Here is a 21,349-nt window from a genome sequence, read left to right as displayed (position 1 = left end):
CTGCGCATAATGTAGCCACGCCACCGATTAGTTCGTCATTATGAACACTGCTGGGGAAAATAACAGTGTTGTATCTGTACTCCGGTTCTTGCAACACGATAGATGAGGTATTTGAACATGATTAATCTTTTATATATTATTCAACATTTTAAAAAGTGCAGTTCAGTAAAAGCAAGAAGACATACATAACCTATGAAATCAAGGAAGTAAGGGTGCACATGACCTAGTTCTTACCTCATCTTCGGATTTGGTAGTAACAACAGAGAAATAAGATGTACTGCTTCTGGTATGTAGTCGACCGCAAAGAGATCAAAGTGATTGTTTACAATATTCATGTCCCGTTCATAGTACTCACCAAACGGATGCTTGTCTTTAGTGATACAATAAAAAAAATAAGGCAGTCCAAACTAAACAGATCCATTGCACGAGTTTGACAACCATGACGAAGTTGTTCACGTGCTTGCCAACCAGAGCTTCCAATTCCTGCAGTACACTACCATGGATTAAACTGCTAAGTGCTAACTAAAAATGTGTTTAAGCAGCGTGATAAACAGCATGCAGAAAGTATTTCCTAATACTGCAACTCTGCAAGGGGAAACCTCCTTACCTGTGCTATGATGGCTAACAGAAGTCATGTCATCTTGCAGGAGCTTACTAACACCCATATCAGGAAGCTTTGCTCAAATAGGTCCTTCTGTGCTTATTAAGACATTCTGATGCTTCAAATTGCGATGTATAATTCCCAAGTTATGCAAATGCATAAGACTAGCAACCACATCTCTGTATAAGAAAATTCACAAAACCAGAGTGACTACAGGCATTACAGGTACAGGCAAGTATAAGAAGTTTGGTACGCCAAAAGTTTTGCCATACTGAATTACACTAAAATAATATACAGCATGCTCAGTAGTGAGTATAGACGCAGATAAAGGTTTCAATTGCATTTTGACGAACTAAAAGAAATTACCATTGAGCTTACCGTCACACTTTTGTGTAAGCAAGTCTGCCTTGGAACCAATCTGAATGCAGCAACAGAGTGAAATATGCAAAATAGGAGAGTTGAAGTAAGTACAGAATACATTGGAATTGCTGAGGTATGTATATGTATGTATGTAGATATATATGTATATGTACATATATGCATATGTATGTATGAGAAGCCTCTGCACATACAGTCTCTCGAATCAACAGGTGTGTAGCACAAGCTTCATTGCAAGCAAAAAATAAAATAGGCGGCTGAAATTTATCGCTATATCATTACCAATTGTCTTGAGTACACCAGCAATAGCTACTTTTTTTTCAAGGATCTATATATAGTTAAAAACTTCTTTGTATACAATATTCCATGTTTCATCTCCACATGTTCCATCGTCATTTTCGATAAGTATTTTTAAACTGTTTCTTGAATTGACTCGGCTAACTGCAACATATAATTGCCCATGTGTAAAGACTGGTTTTTTCAAATATATACCTGCATTAGATAATGTATATCCTTGACTTTTGTTAATAGTCATTGCATAGCATACTTTAACCGGAAATTGGTGACGGTTTAGTAAAAATGGTCATTTATAACATCTTGTTGTCAGATTTATTTGTGGTATATAAACTTTTGTTCCAATATTCAAACCAGTTATAATTATAGCTTCAATTACGTTTTCTCCTATGTTAATGATAATCAATCGTGTGCCATTGCATAGGCCTATACTCTGGTTTAAATTACGTAGTAACATAACTGGGACTCCAGTTTTTAAAACCAGTTTGTGTTGAGAAAAATTGTTTGCGTTTAACGTATTTAGGTATTCAATAGGATATAAAACGTCTGCATCATTGGGACAATCAAATTATTTTGAGATATTGTCTACGCTTAAATATTCTTTCTCCTCACATGGTACCAGTGTTAACATATAAGAGTTTATCTCATCGACTATTTCATTAGTTGGTGTTAGTATAGCTCTTTCCTTTGGGTAATGAGCATTTTTAAACTTTGTATTGAAATCAGAATAAATATCCATGTTGGTTTTCGTATCATCACCATGTTTTTTTGCTGGTAGTAATTCATCACCTAGGTCTAGTATCCATTTACTAAAGTTGTAGAAATCATTATAATCATTGTTATTTGTATTGTTTATTTTTAATCTCATGTTTTCTGTTAGCTTGCATATGTGAACATGTTTCCATAAGTTGGATTTGATAATAGATGTGTTTATTATCTACAATCTTGTTCCTTTTTCAATGACCAGTAGTACTTGTCTTATATCACCTCCTAATACAACTACTTTTCCCCCGAATGGTATCTCTTTTGTGTATGGGTTTGGTTGACTGAGTCTGTCTCTTAGCGATCTATCAAGTGCTTCAAAACATTGTTTATTAGTCATTAGTGCTTCATCCCATATTATAAGGGACATTTCGTTTATCAACTCAGCAAGAATTGTTCCTGCTTTATATCACACAATGATGTTTCATCTATATCTAGAGGTATCTTAAATCTGGAATGCGTTGTTCTTCCGTTTGGTAACAACAGGGATGCTACACCTGATGATGCTATTGTTATTACGATCAATTTACGTGCTCGTAAATATGAGACTGTAGTGTTTCATAGATAGGTTTTCCCTGTTCCACCATACCCTGATACAAAATAGAAAACAGGTTTATTGTCTAATAGATTTTTAACAATAGTATGAAAAACATTTTTTGGTCAACATTCAAATTTTGATATAAAATGTTAGATTCTTCTTCTAATTTGTCTATATCATAATCCACTTCCTCTATAAGACGATTTCCATTTGAAGTTTTGTATTTTGCATGTTTACGGGGCAGATTATACATATTTAGTTGCACTCTGTTTCTTGAAAATAAATGCTCTAATTCGTCAAGTAACATATCTTGTAATTCATCATCTTTTATTGCACATGGGATAAGATCACAACGTTGTTGTAATTTATGTTTCATATCATCCACCATTAGTCTCCAGTTTTTGTTAAAAAATTCTGTCTCATTTTGTTGCGTCGAAGCATCTCGTGTCAACTAACTACTGCCGGTTTGCCATAATCTTCCAAACTGATGTCAACTGAACCATTTCACATGATGCTAGCAGCAGCAAGTAAAAGGTGTAGACCATTCCTAAATCCATGTAATTTCGGCTGCTCCAAACCAACTCGATCGGCCAAACCGAATGCAAATTCAAGATCTAGTCTTTACCTCAGCTCATGGATGGCGTGGTCGCAGATGGCCGGACACGCGGAGCGCAACGGGGTCGGAGACCCTGAACTCAGTGCAGAGGCCACTGCTGGAGGACATCTTCATATGTGTTCAATTTAGTACAATCCAAGCGGGCTTCCTCACCCAGGCCCACCACCGGCTCCCTCTGCGACAACTCCCGGATGGTCGTGGTCGTCATGGACTCATGGTCGTGCTCCTCGCCGTCCTCGCAACGCTCGGCTTCCTCAAGATGGACGTGCTACTCCACCCCACCGCGTTGTGTCTCTCGGCCGCTTCTTCGGGGCCACGGTCGCGTGGGAGCTGCTAGGCCATCACGCACGCAAGTGCCGAAAGCCGAGGTGCAGGAGCCTGAAGAAGGCTGTGGAGGTCGACATCCAGCTCGAGAGGGAGGAGTGCGTGCGCTGCCGTCCCTTGCCCGTGACGCCATCGGCGCTTCTTGCGGCAGCGAGGCCATGCCCCGTGGAGCTCGGGGGCGAGCACCGGGATCTAGAGGCCCACCTCCGCAAGATGGCGCCGCTGTACTTGTTAAGCTTGGGCTCATCGCAGACCGCGGTGGTGTGTACGTGCTGGTGGTCGGCTTGCGGCGTGGGGACGCAAGGCGGTGGGGGGTGCACGGGGCCGTAACAGCATCTCCCGTGGCGCAATCGCTGCGTCAAGTCGGCGATGAACTCGCATCTCTCCGTCGTTGATTTGTTTGTTGCTCTTTGCATCTGTGCTCTATAAACGGATCTGTTCTTATCTACTCCGATTCTCTAGCTGATGTTCACGCGTTTCTCAAGCAGATTCGAGGTTTGGGGAGGCCTATTTCGTTTTTTTCTCAGGAAAGTCGGCTGTTAGCTCGGGCGGAGCAGCGAACGCACCGTGTCACCATTTGTGCACGGCAGGGGCGAAGGCGAGAGGCTTCCTGAGCCTTCCATCGCCTCACCAAGATTCGAGAACACAGAAGCCACAAACACAGTAGCACAGCAAGCAGGCAAAGAGGCACCTCTCTCTTTGCTCCCAAAATACAGCAGATAAGAAATCCACACAGCAAAAGCCCAAAATTGCTGATTCTCGAACCAAAACAAAGAGAGCAGATCTTGCCTGCAATCGATCTTCTCCCTTGCTGGTACGAAGCAACCCAGAACCTGTAACTCTCCTTTCTCTTTCTTCTCCAAGCGCACTACTTAGAAAACAGCACAGCAGCAGCACCTCTAGGCTCCCGGACACACCCACGAGCAGGCTAAAAGCCGTGCTCTAACCTCCCAAAGCAGCACAAAGACCAAATCCCCCACGAAAAAACCTTCGTAAGCTTGCTTCTCCACCCCACGCTGAACTTGTAGCCGCCGGTCTGATCTCCTCGCCACACCTGCGTGTAGCTCCACCGCACCAACGCCACCCGCCTCCACCGAAACCGCCGTGGCCCGCGCGAGCAACAGGCAGCGCCAAAGCTCCACTTCTACAGAAAGGCCTTCTGCAGCTCAGAGTCGCAGCGGCCTCGCGCGTTCCGCTGGTTGAGCGCACGCGAAAGGCCTCCCGAATCGGTTCGGAAACGAAGTCGAGATTGGGTACAACTCACGCCGGAGGTGGAGTCCGGCGGAGGAATCAGAAGGAACCCTAGCCGCCGACAGGGGAATTTGGTTGGTGAGTACATATGAGAGTGAGAGAGAATGAGAGACAATGTAACTTGGAGCTAGATGAGTTTGATTGTAATTGAGCTTTTCTTCTAATCGAGACAATTCCACCCGGCAGCTTGCCCTGCCAGGAGACATTAACAAAACATTTCTCTCGATTCGACAAAATAACGAAGTCACGTCACACTCCTATGTAAATAGAGATTTGAACTGGAAAAATAAGCATAGGGTTCATCTTAGATCCCAGAGGCTGCATCGTCTGCATAAGACCTGATTCTAAGAAATAAGAAAATAGTATACTCTCTCTTCTCTCTTCCTCTCTCACATATGGCAATAATGTGGGATACAGTTTAGAACCAAGGTAGGTTCTATACATTGTAGCAATTTTTGCAAGTAAAATTAAATCATTGTGGACCCCACATTAGAACAGGTTGTACTTTATACATTGGAGATTATGGAGTAGCATTATATGTATATCTGTTATCAGATGAGATTTACAAGAACCAGATGAGTTGTCCACAGCTATGGAATAGCTCTATTATACGTGTTGGTTACTTGGCATATCCGGATTCGAATCTACGACCAGCCAAGCTTGAAGTCAAGAACGTAGACGATGATCAGCGACAACGGATACAATAAATAGGCCACGAAACATGTCCAGAGTGGGAACTTGGTCCGGAAGCTGGTGAAGAGGCCCATTATGATGCAGACAAGGAAGATGACCAGGACCTCTGCAGAGAAATCCCACGTTAAACCTCTCATGTAAATGAGCGCCAAGAACACGGCCAAGCAGAGCGTGTTGTTCATAGTCACCGCACCGTAGATCTGCAGTTAAAAAATGGCAACATCACACGGGGAATATCTGAAACTTATGATAACTGCCAAAAGTAGTGCATAATCAGATGTGCATGTGAAGTATAACACTTTTCCGACTCTTACGAACTTGAGGTCATACTTGAACAAAAGGAAAAAGAAAAGGCATTACAGTCCTAGGGCAAAATTTTGAAATCCTGGAATCTGCTTGAAACTTCTAATGTGTTCGGTATGATACTATAATCTATTGGGTTTTTACATACAAATATTTGACTAGAATAATAATTTCCAATTAGTCACTCAGTTATTTATTTATTTGATGTTTTAGACATGCACACCTATTAAGAAAAAGCACATGTTTGATTCGGACCTATAATGGAGTTTTACACCAGTCATGGGTAAAGATTTATTAACAGGATAACTGCCGCTTGATTGTGTTCAAACTTCCTTTGGATTGTTAAATTCCTTTAGCTTTGTGATTCTCAGCACTAAAACATTGTAATAGGTACTACGCTGTGTGCATCCCTGGATGAAGAGGCCGGCATTTATATTCAATTACCAAAGAGAACTAATAAAACACAAAAGAACATGCCGCTACTAAAGTTTTGACTCTTCCTACTCATAAATTTTTCTCCTAAATATCTAGTTGTGACCAATGAACAAGGACATAAACTCTTGTAAAATATTACACGTTAATTAATGTAGGGGCACTTTGGGGAATTGTAGGTATATAGGTCCTTGTAATCCTATAACATCGAATAAAAAGGATCTACTAAAATATCAAATTAAAAATAACAAAGATTATATTATAGTAAATTTGGTTTGGCCTATTTGAAGGTGAAATGGTTAATACCATACATGCAGTCATTTGGTCTTGATACCTTAAATAAAATATGCAAGTCTAGTCTACTAAGTTTGCACCCAGTACCACCTTAACATTTAATTAACCAAAATTCTTCCACAATGTAGCTTGCATTGTATAAGGTTAACAATGTTGAGACTAGGATATCAATCAGAATGATGATATTTTTCTGGGTGCTCTAAATAGATATCCAACAGACATACCTCAGAGAATGTTAGTGACAGAGTGCGCTGCTTCTTTCGGCTAGCAAATATAATTGCTGAGACAGCCTCGCTGGAATTAGTAGCCAAGGGCATCGCAATGAAGGAAATGAAAAAGGAAGGAATACTTGTAGCATTTGAAAAATTGTGCACAGCATCAACAAGTGGATCTGCAAATGCTGCTGCCATTGCAGTTCCCAGAAGCAAAAGCAAAATGGCCTTAAAGCAGGTCCAGGTTGGATTTTCAATAGCCTCACCATCCTCATCATCCTTATCAAGTAGCAAATTATGTTCATCCCCTGTTTTCTGCAAAAGTGCAGGATGCTAATGCAACTTATCCTGGCAAGATATAAAAAAAAACTCACAAACTTGTGATTGAAAACAAAAATACCTTATGAAAATCATGCAAAAACTTTTTCGAGTAGGCACCAGAAGCAACAACAGCATGTTTAGCTTCTTCCAGCCATCTCAAGATTCCATTAACAAACTCCCCCTTTTCAATGATAGAGTTTTGTGATGTATCAAAGTCTGCCATAACTTGGTCTATGGCTAGGTTACTATCCAAGTCAACATCTTCAAACTTAACACCAATAATGAAAGCTTGTAGTTCTCCACGTTCTATCCTTCCATCATTGTCCAGATCAATCTTATGGAATAACCTGCAATTTTTCAGCCCCATTTAAAAGAGTAGCTACCATGAGAACAGATAAAAGATGTGTTAAGGTCCAGAGGCATACTTTTCTATCAGAGGAACATTTGGTGTTCCATCATCATAAAGAAGGTGACCAAAAGCATGCATCTGAGCATGTCTTAGAAATCCAGACATTACATGCTTTAGTCTTGCATACTCTAATCTTCTCCTCTGGATCCATGGCTGAAAGATCTGTTTGTGAAAGATACAAATGTTGTTTAATGAAGCAAGAAATATCACAATATTGTTTTAATCAACTAAAAGTAATCTCCACATGCTACCCTGAAGATAAAGCGCCCATCATTTCTACCATAACAAGCACAAAAACTAGCTGTAAAAGGATACTACAGATACTTGCTACCAGAGTTCAGTTCCCAGCCAAAATGAAGAGCCTAAAGAAAAGTTAGATGAATGTGGGCGTTACAGAGCCACATTTCTTCTGGTTCAAGTTGACGATTTTTGAGGTTCCAATAATATTTCATAGATAATACTTATATAGGGAAATGCTGAATTAAAGCAGGTCAAAGATGTAGAGTTCAATTTCGATTTTGATTTCTACCGAGGTCACTCCAATACCTGATATAGGCAATAGGCAAGCACAAGTAGAGCTGCAGCAATAAGTCCAAGCAGGAGTGTGAAACGATGACCTGAATGGAGCTTAAAAATTTTGGGTATCTGAACAATGATAAAGGGAAGAACAGATATCGCCATGATTCTTGCTGCATAGCTGGTTGGCAAATCAGTAGAAACACCAGAGCCTACAAAAAATTATTTACCAAAATATTTAAAAGGACATACTGCACCATATCTATCAATTTAAACCATTTCTAAAAAAATACACAGTGTCCATCAGCCATAATGAAACTCAAAGCTTCAAGTACAGACAGAACAGACTGAGAAAAGCAGCTTTTTTTATAGCCTGCTTGACTTAAGAAATGCCTTAACGGTGGGACTGTGCAGGAGAATTTGCCTTTTAGTCCAAATGGCTTATTTGGCAAGATGGACAGGAAAATGTGAGGAGCAGATTTGTAGCTTGTAAGAAATTCTCAAGTTATGATTAAGGGCTGAGATGTAACAATATTTCCCTAGACATCAACTACCTTACAATTCACACCCCCTCCATGGGTCAAAATGGCAGGAGTCAAACTTCAAATCCCCATATCTCATGCCATCAAAATTCCTATTTTACTAACAAGATAAAAGGATTTTAAATCCTCAAAACCTAAATTATTATTCCCTCACAGCAATTCCCTCCAAACAAACATGCCGTAAATGCTATGAAGCACATTATTCTCCCAAACCCTTGCATGTAAATTGAAGGACAATACGCAACAAATAACTATATATCTGATCTAATGATGTGGGCTCACATTCCAGAAACTTATACATTTTAAGAAAAAGATCATTTCAGAAAGTTAAGGGCATCAAACTAAAAGCAGATAAGTCGTAATAACAATTTGTATTGCCTAAAGGTTATGTTTACTGGTAAGATACACCAAGAATGAAAATAGCTTCCCATGTTCAGCTAAATGGATGTTCCTTAAATACAGATCTATGATGTAACAATATCAACAACAGAACGAAAATCAGAAAGAAAACAGTGAGTATCCAACATACCAAAAAGACTGAAGCGTTTCGTATCTCGGGAATCAATTGCAGTTGAATTCTCCGACAAATCACATTTGCCAACAACAACACAAGATCCCCAGAGTAGGGTCAAAAGCATGACTGTCGACCCTGCCAGCAGGCCCATTCCAATCAAAACCTGACTTTGAGCAACCTCTTTAGTGCCAGAGAGCCCAGAAACTGAAATGGAGAAACAAAACGTTAAGAAACTCAAGTTGATTGACAAGTGTGATAAAAACTTATGAACTATTTATAGGCACTATAGAAAGCCCAAATCAGATGGATAACATGACAATGGCTAAATCAGTTGTTAGTTGAGTAGCACCTTGGGGCCATTTTGGAATTCTATAACATATACATGCCATGACAATGCTCAAATTGCCAATGTTCTGCTCATCCCATTACACGATATGACAACATTTCCCAGGAAAAACAGAGCTCTCTGTTGAACACTGACAAACCTTATCCTCTCAACTGAACCACAAAAACTATTTCACGCTCATAACATATTCAAGCACATGCAAGGTTTAGCCTTTGTCCCTTCGAACCGGTCCAAATCTGACCATTTTTTTATTTTTGAAAAGGACAAGCGTGGCCTTTTCTCCTTTTCGGAATAACTTGCAACTCTCAAACGCTTAACTGATCGGTCTCGGTCACGCGTGTAACATCAATAAAGAATGTGAAAATTCCATGATTCCGTCTCTCTATCAAAAAAGAAACCGAATTATGAAGCCTACTCTACTCCCAGACCAGAGCCCACTCTACTCCCAGACCAGATCAGCATCAATTATGAAGTCAGCAAGAAATCCAAGGACTGAAAGGTCAAACGATCACACGACCAATGAAAGCGATCGCCACCGGCCCGGACCTCATCGTACGGAAGCAAGGTGAGAGACGGAGCACCATCACCACGGTCAGAAGGGAGGAGGAGGAGATGAAGGCCACGAGACGCACCGAGGATGAGCATTGCGTCGGGTAGCGCGCCGAGGATAGGTAGGAAGAGCCCGCCGACGATGCCGGGGCCGAGGATCTCGAGCAGCAGCTCGCTGCCGGCGGAGAGGTAGGTGGCGGCCTTGAACATGAGGAACCCGTAGGCCAGGGCGAGGAACAGGTTCCCGCCCGCCTTACTCGTGCACGGCAGGAACCCGTACGTCATCTCGCACTCCTCATCCGCCGCCGCCGCCGCCGCGGACTCCGAAGGGAGACGCAGGGCGGTCCCCGGGAGGGTTCCGTCGTCGGAGATGATGCGGCCATGCGCGAGCGCGGCCGCGCCGGCGATGGCGAGGAGGAGGAGAGGGAGAAGACGCGGCGGCATGTGGAGGAGAGCGAGGCAGCGAGTCGAGTCGAGTCGAGTGGGTTGGGGAGGCGACAAGGCGACGGGGATTGATTAGAGGAGGGGTGGTAATCGAAGGACGCGGGATGCGGTGGCGGGGCCGGGTAGGACGGCGGATCGGATGCCGGGGCACGGCCGGCAGCGCTATCTGGATCGCACCACGTTGGGCTCGGCTTGCCACGTGTCCGCATGCACTGCGTGCGCCATCGGTCTCTTGCCACGTCTGGGCCGTCCGTGACACGAGGAGGATGCAAAGAGACGTATCGAACTCAAAGGCAGCTACCTCTAAAAAAAAGTTTAATTTAATTTAATTTAATTACTAATATGTTTTCTGTAACAAAAACAAATGCATACATCGCACAAAAAAAGAAAGAAGTCAAAGTCAGGTAAAAGAGGATGACAGCAGCACGGCTGTTTAGAGGCAGCAGATTCGGGAACTGACACATGTCGATGAAGCATGGATTGTTGTGTGACAACTCTATAAACGGTTGGAAAATGACACGACAATAGCATCGGTTCTCCGTCGGCTGCCTACCTTCTTCTCTTCCTGTCCCGCCGGCTGCTCGCTGCGAAAAGGCCGGCCGTGGTATCTCTCACCTGTGGCCTTTCAAAAGGGGTCCAGCCCAATACCAGATCCACGAAGCCCATGCTTTCCCGCCCGCCCCAGCACGGATCCGCACCAGGCAAAATCATCGACGCAGCGCAGCAGCCGTCTCTGCTTCCTCTCACCGATCACCGCCGCCGCCGCCTCCGCGCCGCGCGCATTCCGCGAGGCCTCCGTGGCACTGCAAGCCTCGGCCTCGGTGGTCGTGCCCGGTAACTTCCTGCCCGCGTTCCCCGCCCTAGTCCTCGGTGCTAGGGCTCTCGGGGCGGCAATTATTCTCTGTTCAGAATTCTGATGATGCATGTTTGCTTTAAATCTACGGCGCAAGCTTGTACTGCTGGGCTTGCTCATCAGAGCAGCTCCAGTGCATAGGAAAAACGACCCGTGGCTCAGGGAAAGCGAACCAAACACATTGGAACAGTCGAACTGTGGGTGTCAGAAAGCAAAGTCGAATTCCAAATATGGTTCGACTCTTGCCGAATAAAAAAATATTTCCTGCACATGGCATGTAGGACCGGACGGATGGAAGGAACAGGCGGAGTCTTCAGCGTAGCCGCGCGAAGGAGGAAAGAGAGAGGAGAAAATATTTTTTACTTGCCTGTAGGACCCGCTCACACTGGAGGAAACGAACCGTGTAGAAATGAACCGAACGTTACCCCTTCGATTCGACGATACACTGGAGCTGCTCTCATGCAGGCAGCAATTAATCGTGTTTGGAGTTTTCTAATTTTGCATAAGCACCTTGTCAACCTCATTCATAGTACTGTTTTTTTTGTGGGGGGGGGGGGGGATAATCTAAATCATCATACAGTGATGTTAAATTTGTGCAAAAAATCAGTGGATTTTAAGAGTTCTTCTTCTTTTGAAACGAGATTGTAAGAATGTCTTAGGAGACATTAGAAATGGTGTTTGACACATGTTTCATCTAGTAACAAACTCGATATGTGCTGTTTGCAACAAACTCAAAGAACTGAAGAAAGCAAACCACCTTGAAAAATCTTTACCAACACAAATGTAAGGCCGTCCAAACAATACATCCACAACAAATGCCCCATCCCGGAACAATTTTTTCACCAGGGTGAGCAAACATCACATACAGATTTAGCAGCAAGAAACGAACAAACATATCATCAGACTGCACAAAATTACTAACAGGAGCGTATCTTCCACTCCATGAATTGCCCAAAAATCCACCAGAAGTTGATCCGCCTGATTGTTGCTTCCTTCTATCGAATGGCAGCGCCCTCGCACGCGAGAAGCTCTTGCCTGGCCTGCATCGAAGCGGCTGTGGCAATGTCGGCACCACCGGTGGTGGCCTTGATCTGCTGCTGGTGGTACAGTTGGCGTAGCCGCTCAATCTCCTTCTTGAGTGCATCCTGGTGTGCTGCATTGCATTGCATACTTCGGATGAGTTTAAATATAAATCTCATCCTCATGGCTAGGTTTACTTTGATGCAAAATTATATATGCTGCTAGCATCAGTGGCATTCGTTGTAAAATTCAGTGTTTATTGCTGGTTTGCATTAACAGAGCATTGGAAATGCTCAAGTATGTGTAGAACACTTCCTGCTTTTCTACGACGCTTGAATTGTTTAGGTGGGTTGGTGCACGAAACTAAGCATGGCATATGAGCCTGCTGCCGGAGTTTTGTGCCTATCAAGTGATAGTGCATAGGACACCAAGTAAATTCTAGCCAGGATGAAAAAGAGAAGATTTTATACCATCTTTGAAGATCTTGTCTTGGGCGAGGGCAGCAATTCTTTGCTTGAGATGGCTGTTGCCTACAGTGAGTAGTGACCGATGGTGATCAAGGAAGGCCACGCGAGGGGACAATGCTGACACCTCCATCTGCAGTAAAGACCAATTGATCAAACAAAAGTATCTCAAATGTGAGCAGTTATGTTTCTTTCCGGATGTGTCTGAATTCTGAAATGCCTCAAGCAATAGTAAAAACTTTAGCTGATGAGTGACTAATGGTACAATTGAATTGGATAACTACTGACTTTGGCAATAACTAGATTAAAGCACCAGATGGAAAGTATTCAATGTATGGCCTAATTTTTGCTTTCGATTTCTCTGTTGTTTGTGGTGTGGTGTGTGCCCATGAGTCTGAGAGAGAAATGATCACCTGCAGACCGGTGACACTGCGTTCAAGCTCGGAGATGTACTGCAGCTTCCTAACTCTTGACCTCTGAGCTGACTGCCTGTTTGCCAGTACCCTGAAACAAAATGACCCAAAGAACAAAAGAAAATTATTCCTATTTTTAATTAACTTTATTATGGTTGAGAAATTATGAGTATGCATATGGAGTAATAATAGTGTACACTTCTTTCTTTCAGTAAACAAAATTGACAAGGAAGAATGCAAATATGTTTGTTCCTGCTTAAAAATTTAGTACCAGAATTTTCCGTAAAAAATAAAAGGTATAATGTTGTGTTGTTGAGGAATAAGATGTGCAAGGTTGGTAAATAAATACAAATTTATGTGCCAGAATTTTGAAGCTTTTCTCTTCCTTTTTTCCCTCTCCACACATAAGCAAAATTAACCTTTTTTCGAGAGCTTAATTATTACTGCTTCCATGTAACTATCTGTTGTTAATTTGAAATCTTAGTCTAAGAGATGAACACCAAAATGACAGACGGTGAGACCATAATCACAAATCAATCTCCCATTGAAAAATACTGTTTTACCATGGTAGATTTTGTTAGGACTTTTACCATGGTAGATTGGCAGATGAAAAGGAGTAATACTACGCGTATACTTTAATAATTGTGTACTATGCAACTAACCTTTTGACCCTCCTGGGGTCAGCGACGCCGTCCGCGGCCGCCTGCGCCGCCGCCGCCCGCGCGCCGACCGGCGACGTGGCAGCCATTCCGTCCTCCCCGTCCCCCATGTCCATCAGCGGCGCGTCCCCGGCGCCGTCGGAGACCGCCGGTGCGTCGACGTCGGAGAACATGGACATGAGCTGCTCATCGTCAAGCCGGTCGAACGCGTCGCCGCCGCCGATGACGTCGTCCATGGGCACGGCCTCGAGGAACGCCACCGAGTCGCTGGCCGAGCGGCGGTGCGCGCCGCGCTTCGACGCCGCGAACCCGAGGAACTCCCCCGCCGCCGACCAGTGGCCATGTGACGCCCCCGCGCTCGGCGCCCTCGGCGGCAGCTGCGCCATTTCTTGGAGCCCTGCTCTTCTTGGCACCACCACCACCGCTACAGCCCGGCTAGCTAGCTAGCTAGAGTCCTAGAGTACGGGCTTCCCTGTGTTGAGAACTTACGATGTATAGTGTGTATGTATGGTTTATTGGTTGCAAGTGTAGGTGGGAGGGTGGAATATGGTTGTATGTTATATATTGCAGTGTGAGATTAAGAATAAAAATGATTAAATATCCTATTTATTGAGTTAGAGATCTACTTGTTAGACTAGAAAGGTTATATGAACTGTTATATATGATGGACCGTTAGAAAATAAAATTTTAACTCATATCCTTATGCACCTATAGTCATAATATGGATATGCTCCTGATGGTGTGTGAGTGCACATGTGTGGGGGCAATGCATTAGTGTGAATGCATGCCAAAAGGTGGTGGGTGGTCTTTAGAGGCCATTTTTTGCAGCATCATGCATCTTTTAAGGGTTATGCATCAAGATTTTTTTAGAGATATGCTAGGTTAGTTAATAAGGTGGTTAGTATATACTAGCTAGGGCAATGGTTTCAATTTTTTTTTGTAACAAGCCAAATTAATGAAGTTACTAATTACTAGCTAGCTCAACCAAGCAGCATTGTTTTGCTGCTTGTATGTTAAGACAGTAGGGCCATTAGTTACCCACTGTTAGGTAGTTAGGATCCATTTGTTTGTTTTATGGACAAGGCTGTGAGTAGTAGCAGGAACAAGGATGGAAGTCGCATGATGAGGGAAGGAGAGGAGACAGCTGGCAACAGCTAAGTGAGAGACTGTGGAGTTATGAGTAGATTAGATGGATAGATAGATAGACTACTTGTAGTAGTGTTTTCCTCCTAGTGGTTGTATGGATTGGAGGGACTGCTGGATTTCAGACTTGACCTCATCAGCTGGCAGCTGCAGAGTTCAACTGGTCTCAGGCAGCAACCACGTGCTGGACCACGCACAGAGAGAGAGAGAGAGCTCAAATTCGGTATCAATTTACATTCCAGATCCAGATTCTAGCATGTAGATAAGGATGCATGAAGCATTGCTAGCTAGGTGCTCAGTTTCTTCATGTGCCCATGTTGTTGCATGAACGAACGACGATGCCAAAAGATGGATGTAGACAGTATTATATATCTACATGGTGTTGGTTTCTTACAAATATTTACGGGACATAAATATATATATATATATATATATATATATATTGTATATATATTCTGCAGGTATGCTCACTGTAGTTCATATCTGCGTACACCTCACAAGTTGTAACTCACAGTGTTTCGGGTTGTAACCGGGGGATGTGCGCAGTGCAAATAACAAATTGTAACTCACAGTGTTAGCTTCTCGTGTTGTAATTATGCATTTATGGACATGAAGTTGTAATTGGTCTACCTAACAAGTTGTAACTCACAGTGTTTCGAGTTGTAACTGGGGAATATGCGCAGTGTGAATAACAAGTTGTAACTCACAGTGTTAGCTTCTCGTGTTGCAATTATGCATTTTTGGACGTGAAGTTATAACTGGTCTACCTAACAAATTGTAACTCATATTATTTCGGGTTGTAATTAGGGGGTGTGCACAGTGCGAATAACAAGTTATAACTCACAGTGTTAACTTTTTATGTTGCAATTATGTATTTCTGGACATAAAATTGTAACTCACAGTGTTTCGGGTTGTAACTAAGAATGTGCATAGAGCGAATAACAACTGCACATAGACGCAGAATAGCCTCGCCGTATGTATGTATATATATACACATATATATATGTGTGGGTATATATATATACATATATATGTGTATATATACGTACGTATATATATATACGTAATATATATATATATATATATATATATATATATATATATATATATATATATATGACGCGGAGAATGCTTTATATTCTTCTATTCTGTCATGCGCTGTCTGCTACCAGGATCTAAAGAAAATAAAGCATTTGTAGTAGCCGGGCACATGAGAAGATGCATGCGGTACGTACGGTGGAACTCAACGTGGCTGAAAAGATGGATGCATTTAGGTATAGTTGCCGGCCTGCTTGTGAAACGGTTAAAGACTTGAGAGAACATGTAGCTTATTCTGACTCCACCGAAGTCCCTCCTCCACGTCTTCTCCAGATCCGTTCGGAACACGGAAATTCTACTGGTTCCTACAATTGGACTGTTTCATGTGAAATTATATATCGTGCTCATGATAATACCTTTGTTCTTACGTCTATCAAGATGTAAAAAAGAACAGCGGCCGCCGGCGAGGGTTAACAGACGAGCGAGATAAGGCAAGTGCTCTAGGCTCAAAGGCTCGAAGAAAATAAATAAGAATGCGTGTTGCGCCCCACAGCCATGTGCCCGCTGGCCGTAGGACATTCTCACGAAGAAGAGGGCCCGATCGTTCCACATGCGCGTCACATGCACCGGCTTCTGCTTTGCTTGCTCCTCCTACCCCAACGTGTGTTCGTTCACTAGGTAGTTATCATGGCAGGCCTTTGCTTTGCATATATGCATGGTGCCTTCCTTGCATTGCACACACATAACCATATAAAAATATATGTTCTTCTACCGTTGCTTATCCCTTGTGCTGCTCGTCGATCTCTTGCTGTCCTACGGCTGTCCTTGAAGTTTTTTTAAAAAAAAAAAACTCAAGAAACATGTTTCTTTTTGCCTGCCAGCAGCACATGCATGGCGGCCCGCTGCCCCTGCTTGCTTGTGATGTTAAATCACCCAGCGTCTTGAGATTATGTTGGGGATAAGGGTGACGCAAGGCATGGCCATCACCTGACCGTCCAGTTCTCTATGTAGGGGTAGCTCCTGTCTCTTTCATTTATGAAATACAAGTTCTCATCTGGTTTTGTCCCTTGATTTTTTTGGGCAAGAAAAAGCAAGAGCTTTACTAATTAAGTAGGAGACATTCTACGATCAAGATCGTTCAGTTGAGCAATACAACTAGGCACCTGCCTCAACCAAACCAGTATGAACCATTCTCCTAGCCAGTATTCTGCTCTTGCTTGACTTGTTTGATCTCGACTCTTTACAGTAACCCCATCAGTCCTTCGCCTCTAGGACATTGAACCTAATCTCCAATCGATCATCTCCATGTTTCTTGAGGACATCAACCACCCGGCTGCAATCTGATTGTAGAATGATTGGACCATGCACCCATTGTGTCGTCAGTCGAATTCCTTCGATACAAGCCTTAATTTCGGCTTCAGCCCGATTAGCGCACCGAAACAAAAATTCTCTATGCAAATAAGACCACTGACTCTGAAACCGCCCAGCTTTCTGACTGATGAGCGATGTTGTTGTGCACCTGCTAAAGATGTCTAAATGGGTCATGTCTACTGGACCGGCCCAAGGCACGGCACTGTAGGCACGGCCCGCCACGGGTCGTGCCTGGGCTGAGCGCACGGCACGGCGGGCCGGCACGGGCACAACCCAGCACAATGCGGCCCAGGAGGCACTGCAGAGCCGGGCCAGTATGGCACGGCCCGGGCACGCGGCGGCACGCAGCTAGGTTGTACTCTTTTTTCCTTTGCTAGAAAGTTTTTTAATGAGGCAACCTATCAATAAAGCTCATTTTTAGAATTAATCATGTGCCCCTATTATTTCTAAGTTTTTTTTTATTTTATTCATGTTTTTTGTTTATTTTTTTTAAATAACCCCCACGGCCCCACCCCTACCCACCTCTCCTCTCATCTTGACCTATAAATACCATCTCAAACTCCATGTGTTTTCATCGACCACCCATCTCTTTTACTAGTTGCTAGCCAAGTAGCCAGTAGCCACTTCACATCAAGAAACCAATTCCATATTTCAATTCATAGATCAAGACGCCGAGAACTCACGTGCATGGTCATGGGTGTGGCAACATTTTGAAAAGGTCTTTAGAGAAATTAACGGAGAACAGGTAAGATTTGCTAAGTGTAATACATGCAGCAAACAATTAGGTGCCAGATCTCCAAATAGAACGGGATACTTGAGGAAGCATATTAAATATTGCAAGTAAAATTCTGGAGTTTCTAATGAAATCATGAAATTTTTGGAACATAATCATAGGTTGTACTCTTTTTTCCTTCTAGTAGAAAGGTTTTTAACGAGGCAACAAATCAATAAAGCTCTTATGTATTTATTTTCTATATTTTTGTTGTTTTTTTGGATTTTTTTAGCTATTATTTTTTCCTTTTTTCAGAGTGCTGACGGGCCCAGCGTGCCTCCACCGTGCCGGCCGGACCCGTCGTGCCTTCCCGTGCCAATCTGGCTCGTCGTGCCTCCACCGTGCCGATTGGGCCCGTCGTGCCGCCCGGGCCCATCGTGCCGATCGTGCTGTGGGCCGGTCCGGCACGGCACGGTGACAGCTGGGGGCCGCCGACTCGGCACGCGGGCCGGCACGGCACGGCTCGTTACAGTAAATGGGCCAATCGAGCCGTGCCGATTTCGGACCGTGCTGAGCTGGGCTCATACTGAGCCAGTCCGATTGGCCCATTTGATCATCTTTAGCACCTGCCGTGTTTGCCAGAAAAGGAGACGAATCAGATCCCTCTGCTCCTCATGCATTGTATCCAGGTTAAGAAGGAACCAATTGATCTCAACAAATGCTCTAGCTAGTTAGTCCCTTGATTTGACATAAACAATGTCAACTGTACCTGTGCTGTAGTACATTACGAGATGGCCAACGTAATACGTATCAATACAACATTGTCGGCCTATTGCAACATCAGAGTTTCACATGAAACAATTCAAGTCCGCGAGAATTGAGGGAAAATGTCATGTATTCCAAACGGGGCCTCAAGGTGCAAAGAAAATCTAGAGGCCTCAGATACAAAACCAGCTGGATGATCCTGTGGCCCCTAAATCCTACTAGGACCAACTCCAATCATTGTGTAATTAACCATGGCCATACTAATGTATCGAAGAAGCAAGATCACTACAAAAAAAAAAAAGAACAGGATCTAATTAGATCCTGTTCGTAAGCACATCCAAAGATGCATTTCCAGAGCCATCGTAGGTCAGCCATACAAATTCTCTGTCAAGTCATAGTTGAAGTGTCACCGATCAGTTCATTTAAATATATGTGCAAGGCCAGAAAACAATTCTAAATTTTAAAAGATATTGCAAATAAGAGAAAATCTTGTGTGAAGGCTCTTCAGGTAGTTCCATAGAGCCCAAGGGATACTCTGGACTCGAACTAACTTATAGGCCACATCATAGAAGAACATGCAAACAACAAAAGGCAATGGGAATAACTAATAGATTTTGAGGACGGTACTACATAAACACCCCTTCTTGTTCCTCCAAGAACCTTATTCATGGGTACAAAAGGTGGCGAACAATTGGTATTACAAACACAAACACACATTAAGATTTAAGCACAATGGGCAAGTACAATGAATGGTCGCATTTCAACTGGAAAGAAGATTAGTATCTGTGTAACTGTATATGTATCATGAGATTCATGACTCGTCCAATCTCTAAATACTACAACTGTTTCGTGTTACAGAAATGGTATGCAAAGTTATACCAAAATAAAAATCAAAACTGAGCTGTTACTCTGTTAGATCTGCACAAGGCATAGACCAAAGAATGATGGATCACACCGCATAATATAATATTTACACCAGAGTACAGACACTTGTTGCCCTGACCAACCAATCAGGTTATATTCACATCCCCAATATGAATCCACATAAGAGCTTATCTCCGTTTAGTTTTGCCTACAATAAAAGGTTGGATCTGTAGTTGCTGGGAAAATGCTCTGTTGAAAAGAACCCGAGTTTGGATGGCTGAGATAACAGGCATCCATGCAAGTACAGCGATTGGGAAAAAGAGCAGAGATCCCATTCCATAGTCGTACGCATGAGCTATGACCTGAATAGGCTCCCATATCGCATAGTACTCGATTTTTGGTCTCAAAACTTGAATAATCTGTAAGACAAGGAGGAATTAGGGTGGACTACAGCGAAGACAAATAATCTTAGCATAAAAGATGAGCTGCCAGTTAATACTTACAAGGAGGAGACCCCACCCAGTTGGTATGAATGCAAGACAGCAGACGATCAAATCCATGATGGATAATTGGCAGAGAGAATAGAGAAGAATTATTGAAGTAACCACTGCCAGGAATATCAAAAGTTTTATGAGCCTGAAGATGAGTTGGTGTTTTGAGCTCAACCGACGGCTAGCACAGTTAACAAGCTGCAGCAAATTTACAGAAACATAAGAATTTTCAAATTGGGAAAGGAAATCAACATAAGAATAGAGAAGGGCAATTGCATGAAGCAAGATGTAATTCAGGAGATGAACTACATACCTTGACCAAGCCAATAATGGCAATTATTACAACCCACGAAAGCAAGTAGACAAGGAAATTTTTGTTGTCTTGAGATATATTGAGGTGATAGACAAGTCCATACTGATATATGAAGAAGCGTAGAGAGAGCAATACTTCAAGAACCCTAGAACTCAACACCGAGTGACGTAGATGTGCATTCTCAGCATTCCACCACGACTCCCAGCTCTTTTCTGGTTGCACTCCTATACCCCCTTGGTTCCTCATCCACCGATTCCAGTCAGCCCAGTCCTCAACAATTTTTTGCCAAGCAAAACCAGCTGGATTAAAAAGAAAAGGTGCAAACAACCAAGTCACTGCCATAAACCACGTTGAGTAAGTGATCATCACATGTACCACACTGCTCGCATAAGATCTCCTAAAAATGTGGTAAACTATCAAAAGGAAGATCAACTCAAATCCTTTGACGAAATGACTTCTGGAATATAACTGATAGTTTTCTGTAAAGCTTGCATGGAAAACTACAAATTTACGCCCTGTTGGCCGGTATTTAGCACCCCCATGGAGAATAGTACGGCCATAGTAGTGTGCTTTTGTTCCAAGAGAGAACGTGAAGAAAACTGAAGCCAACTGCAGTTGCATGAGGATAAAATCACTCAGAGCTGCAAGGAAACCCTTTTCCAGACCTAGTTCCATCACCATAGGCAATCCTGTAAGCAGTCCCAGCTGGAGAAAAGACTGAGATGCAAGGGCTGTCTCTAAGGACTTTATATTCTGAGTCTGAGCTTCAAGTAACAGAGACATCTGTAGGCCACTGAGAACCAAGTATAACTGCCCATATAGGAAAACATAAAGACCAACAATTGATATCTGCACAATATATGGATCAACTGAAACAGTTAGACTGATAGTTAGAGGCTTAGAG

At 43.0% G+C, this 21,349-nt stretch overlaps 3 protein-coding genes and 1 pseudogene across 3 annotated transcripts in view; 1 reads left to right on the top strand and 3 right to left on the bottom strand.

The window, feature by feature from the left end:
• Positions 1–3,225: 3,225 nt before the first annotated feature.
• LOC133917809 (uncharacterized) lies at positions 3,226–4,386 on the top strand (annotated as a pseudogene).
• Positions 4,387–5,116: 730 nt separating this feature from the next.
• LOC133918730 (sodium/calcium exchanger NCL2-like) lies at positions 5,117–10,469 on the bottom strand. The gene is made up of 7 exons (XM_062362752.1): positions 9,979–10,469; positions 9,016–9,204; positions 7,975–8,156; positions 7,445–7,590; positions 7,099–7,366; positions 6,711–7,013; positions 5,117–5,657 (listed from the first exon to the last, which is right to left on the bottom strand). The coding sequence occupies exons 1-7, from the start codon at positions 10,337–10,339 to the stop codon at positions 5,409–5,411; spliced, it is 1,698 nt and encodes a 565-aa protein (XP_062218736.1). The 5' UTR covers positions 10,340–10,469; the 3' UTR covers positions 5,117–5,408.
• Positions 10,470–11,878: 1,409 nt separating this feature from the next.
• Positions 11,879–14,305, bottom strand: LOC133917430 (basic leucine zipper 19-like). The gene is made up of 4 exons (XM_062361332.1): positions 13,752–14,305; positions 13,090–13,180; positions 12,683–12,809; positions 11,879–12,345 (listed from the first exon to the last, which is right to left on the bottom strand). The coding sequence occupies exons 1-4, from the start codon at positions 14,132–14,134 to the stop codon at positions 12,188–12,190; spliced, it is 759 nt and encodes a 252-aa protein (XP_062217316.1). The 5' UTR covers positions 14,135–14,305; the 3' UTR covers positions 11,879–12,187.
• Positions 14,306–19,518: 5,213 nt separating this feature from the next.
• The window catches only part of LOC133918729 (putative callose synthase 8), a 32,074-nt gene continuing 30,243 nt past the window's right edge, over positions 19,519–21,349 (bottom strand). Inside the window, exons 40-42 of the mRNA XM_062362751.1 lie at positions 20,446–21,294; positions 20,145–20,330; positions 19,519–20,060 (exon numbers count right to left, since the gene is read on the bottom strand). Of these exons, the coding sequence (XP_062218735.1) occupies positions 19,830–20,060; positions 20,145–20,330; positions 20,446–21,294 (1,266 nt within the window). The 3' untranslated portion in view covers positions 19,519–19,829. The remainder of the gene's footprint in view (positions 20,061–20,144; positions 20,331–20,445; positions 21,295–21,349) is intronic.

This window comes from Phragmites australis, chromosome 5 (assembly GCF_958298935.1).
Source record: "Phragmites australis chromosome 5, lpPhrAust1.1, whole genome shotgun sequence".
NCBI lineage: Eukaryota > Viridiplantae > Streptophyta > Magnoliopsida > Poales > Poaceae > Phragmites > Phragmites australis.
Note: the sequence above shows the minus strand (reverse complement) of the source record. Positions and strands in the feature narration are given on the sequence as shown.

Bases quoted from the DNA above. Each gene is read 5' to 3' on its own strand.
- LOC133918730 (XM_062362752.1), bottom strand. From the start codon at position 10,339: ATGCCGCCGCGTCTTCTCCCTCTCCTCCTCCTCGCCATCGCCGGCGCG. The intron at 7,014-7,098 runs GTATTTTTGTTT...GCACTTTTGCAG, and splicing joins TTTTGCATGATTTTCATAAG to AAAACAGGGGATGAACATAA. The intron at 5,658-6,710 runs GTATGTCTGTTG...TTTTAACTGCAG, and splicing joins TGTCACTAACATTCTCTGAG to ATCTACGGTGCGGTGACTAT.
- LOC133917430 (XM_062361332.1), bottom strand. From the start codon at position 14,134: ATGGCGCAGCTGCCGCCGAGGGCGCCGAGCGCGGGGGCGTCACATGGC. The intron at 13,181-13,751 runs GTTAGTTGCATA...ATTTTGTTTCAG, and splicing joins GACCCCAGGAGGGTCAAAAG to GGTACTGGCAAACAGGCAGT. The intron at 12,810-13,089 runs GTGATCATTTCT...TCTTTACTGCAG, and splicing joins GCAGTGTCACCGGTCTGCAG to ATGGAGGTGTCAGCATTGTC.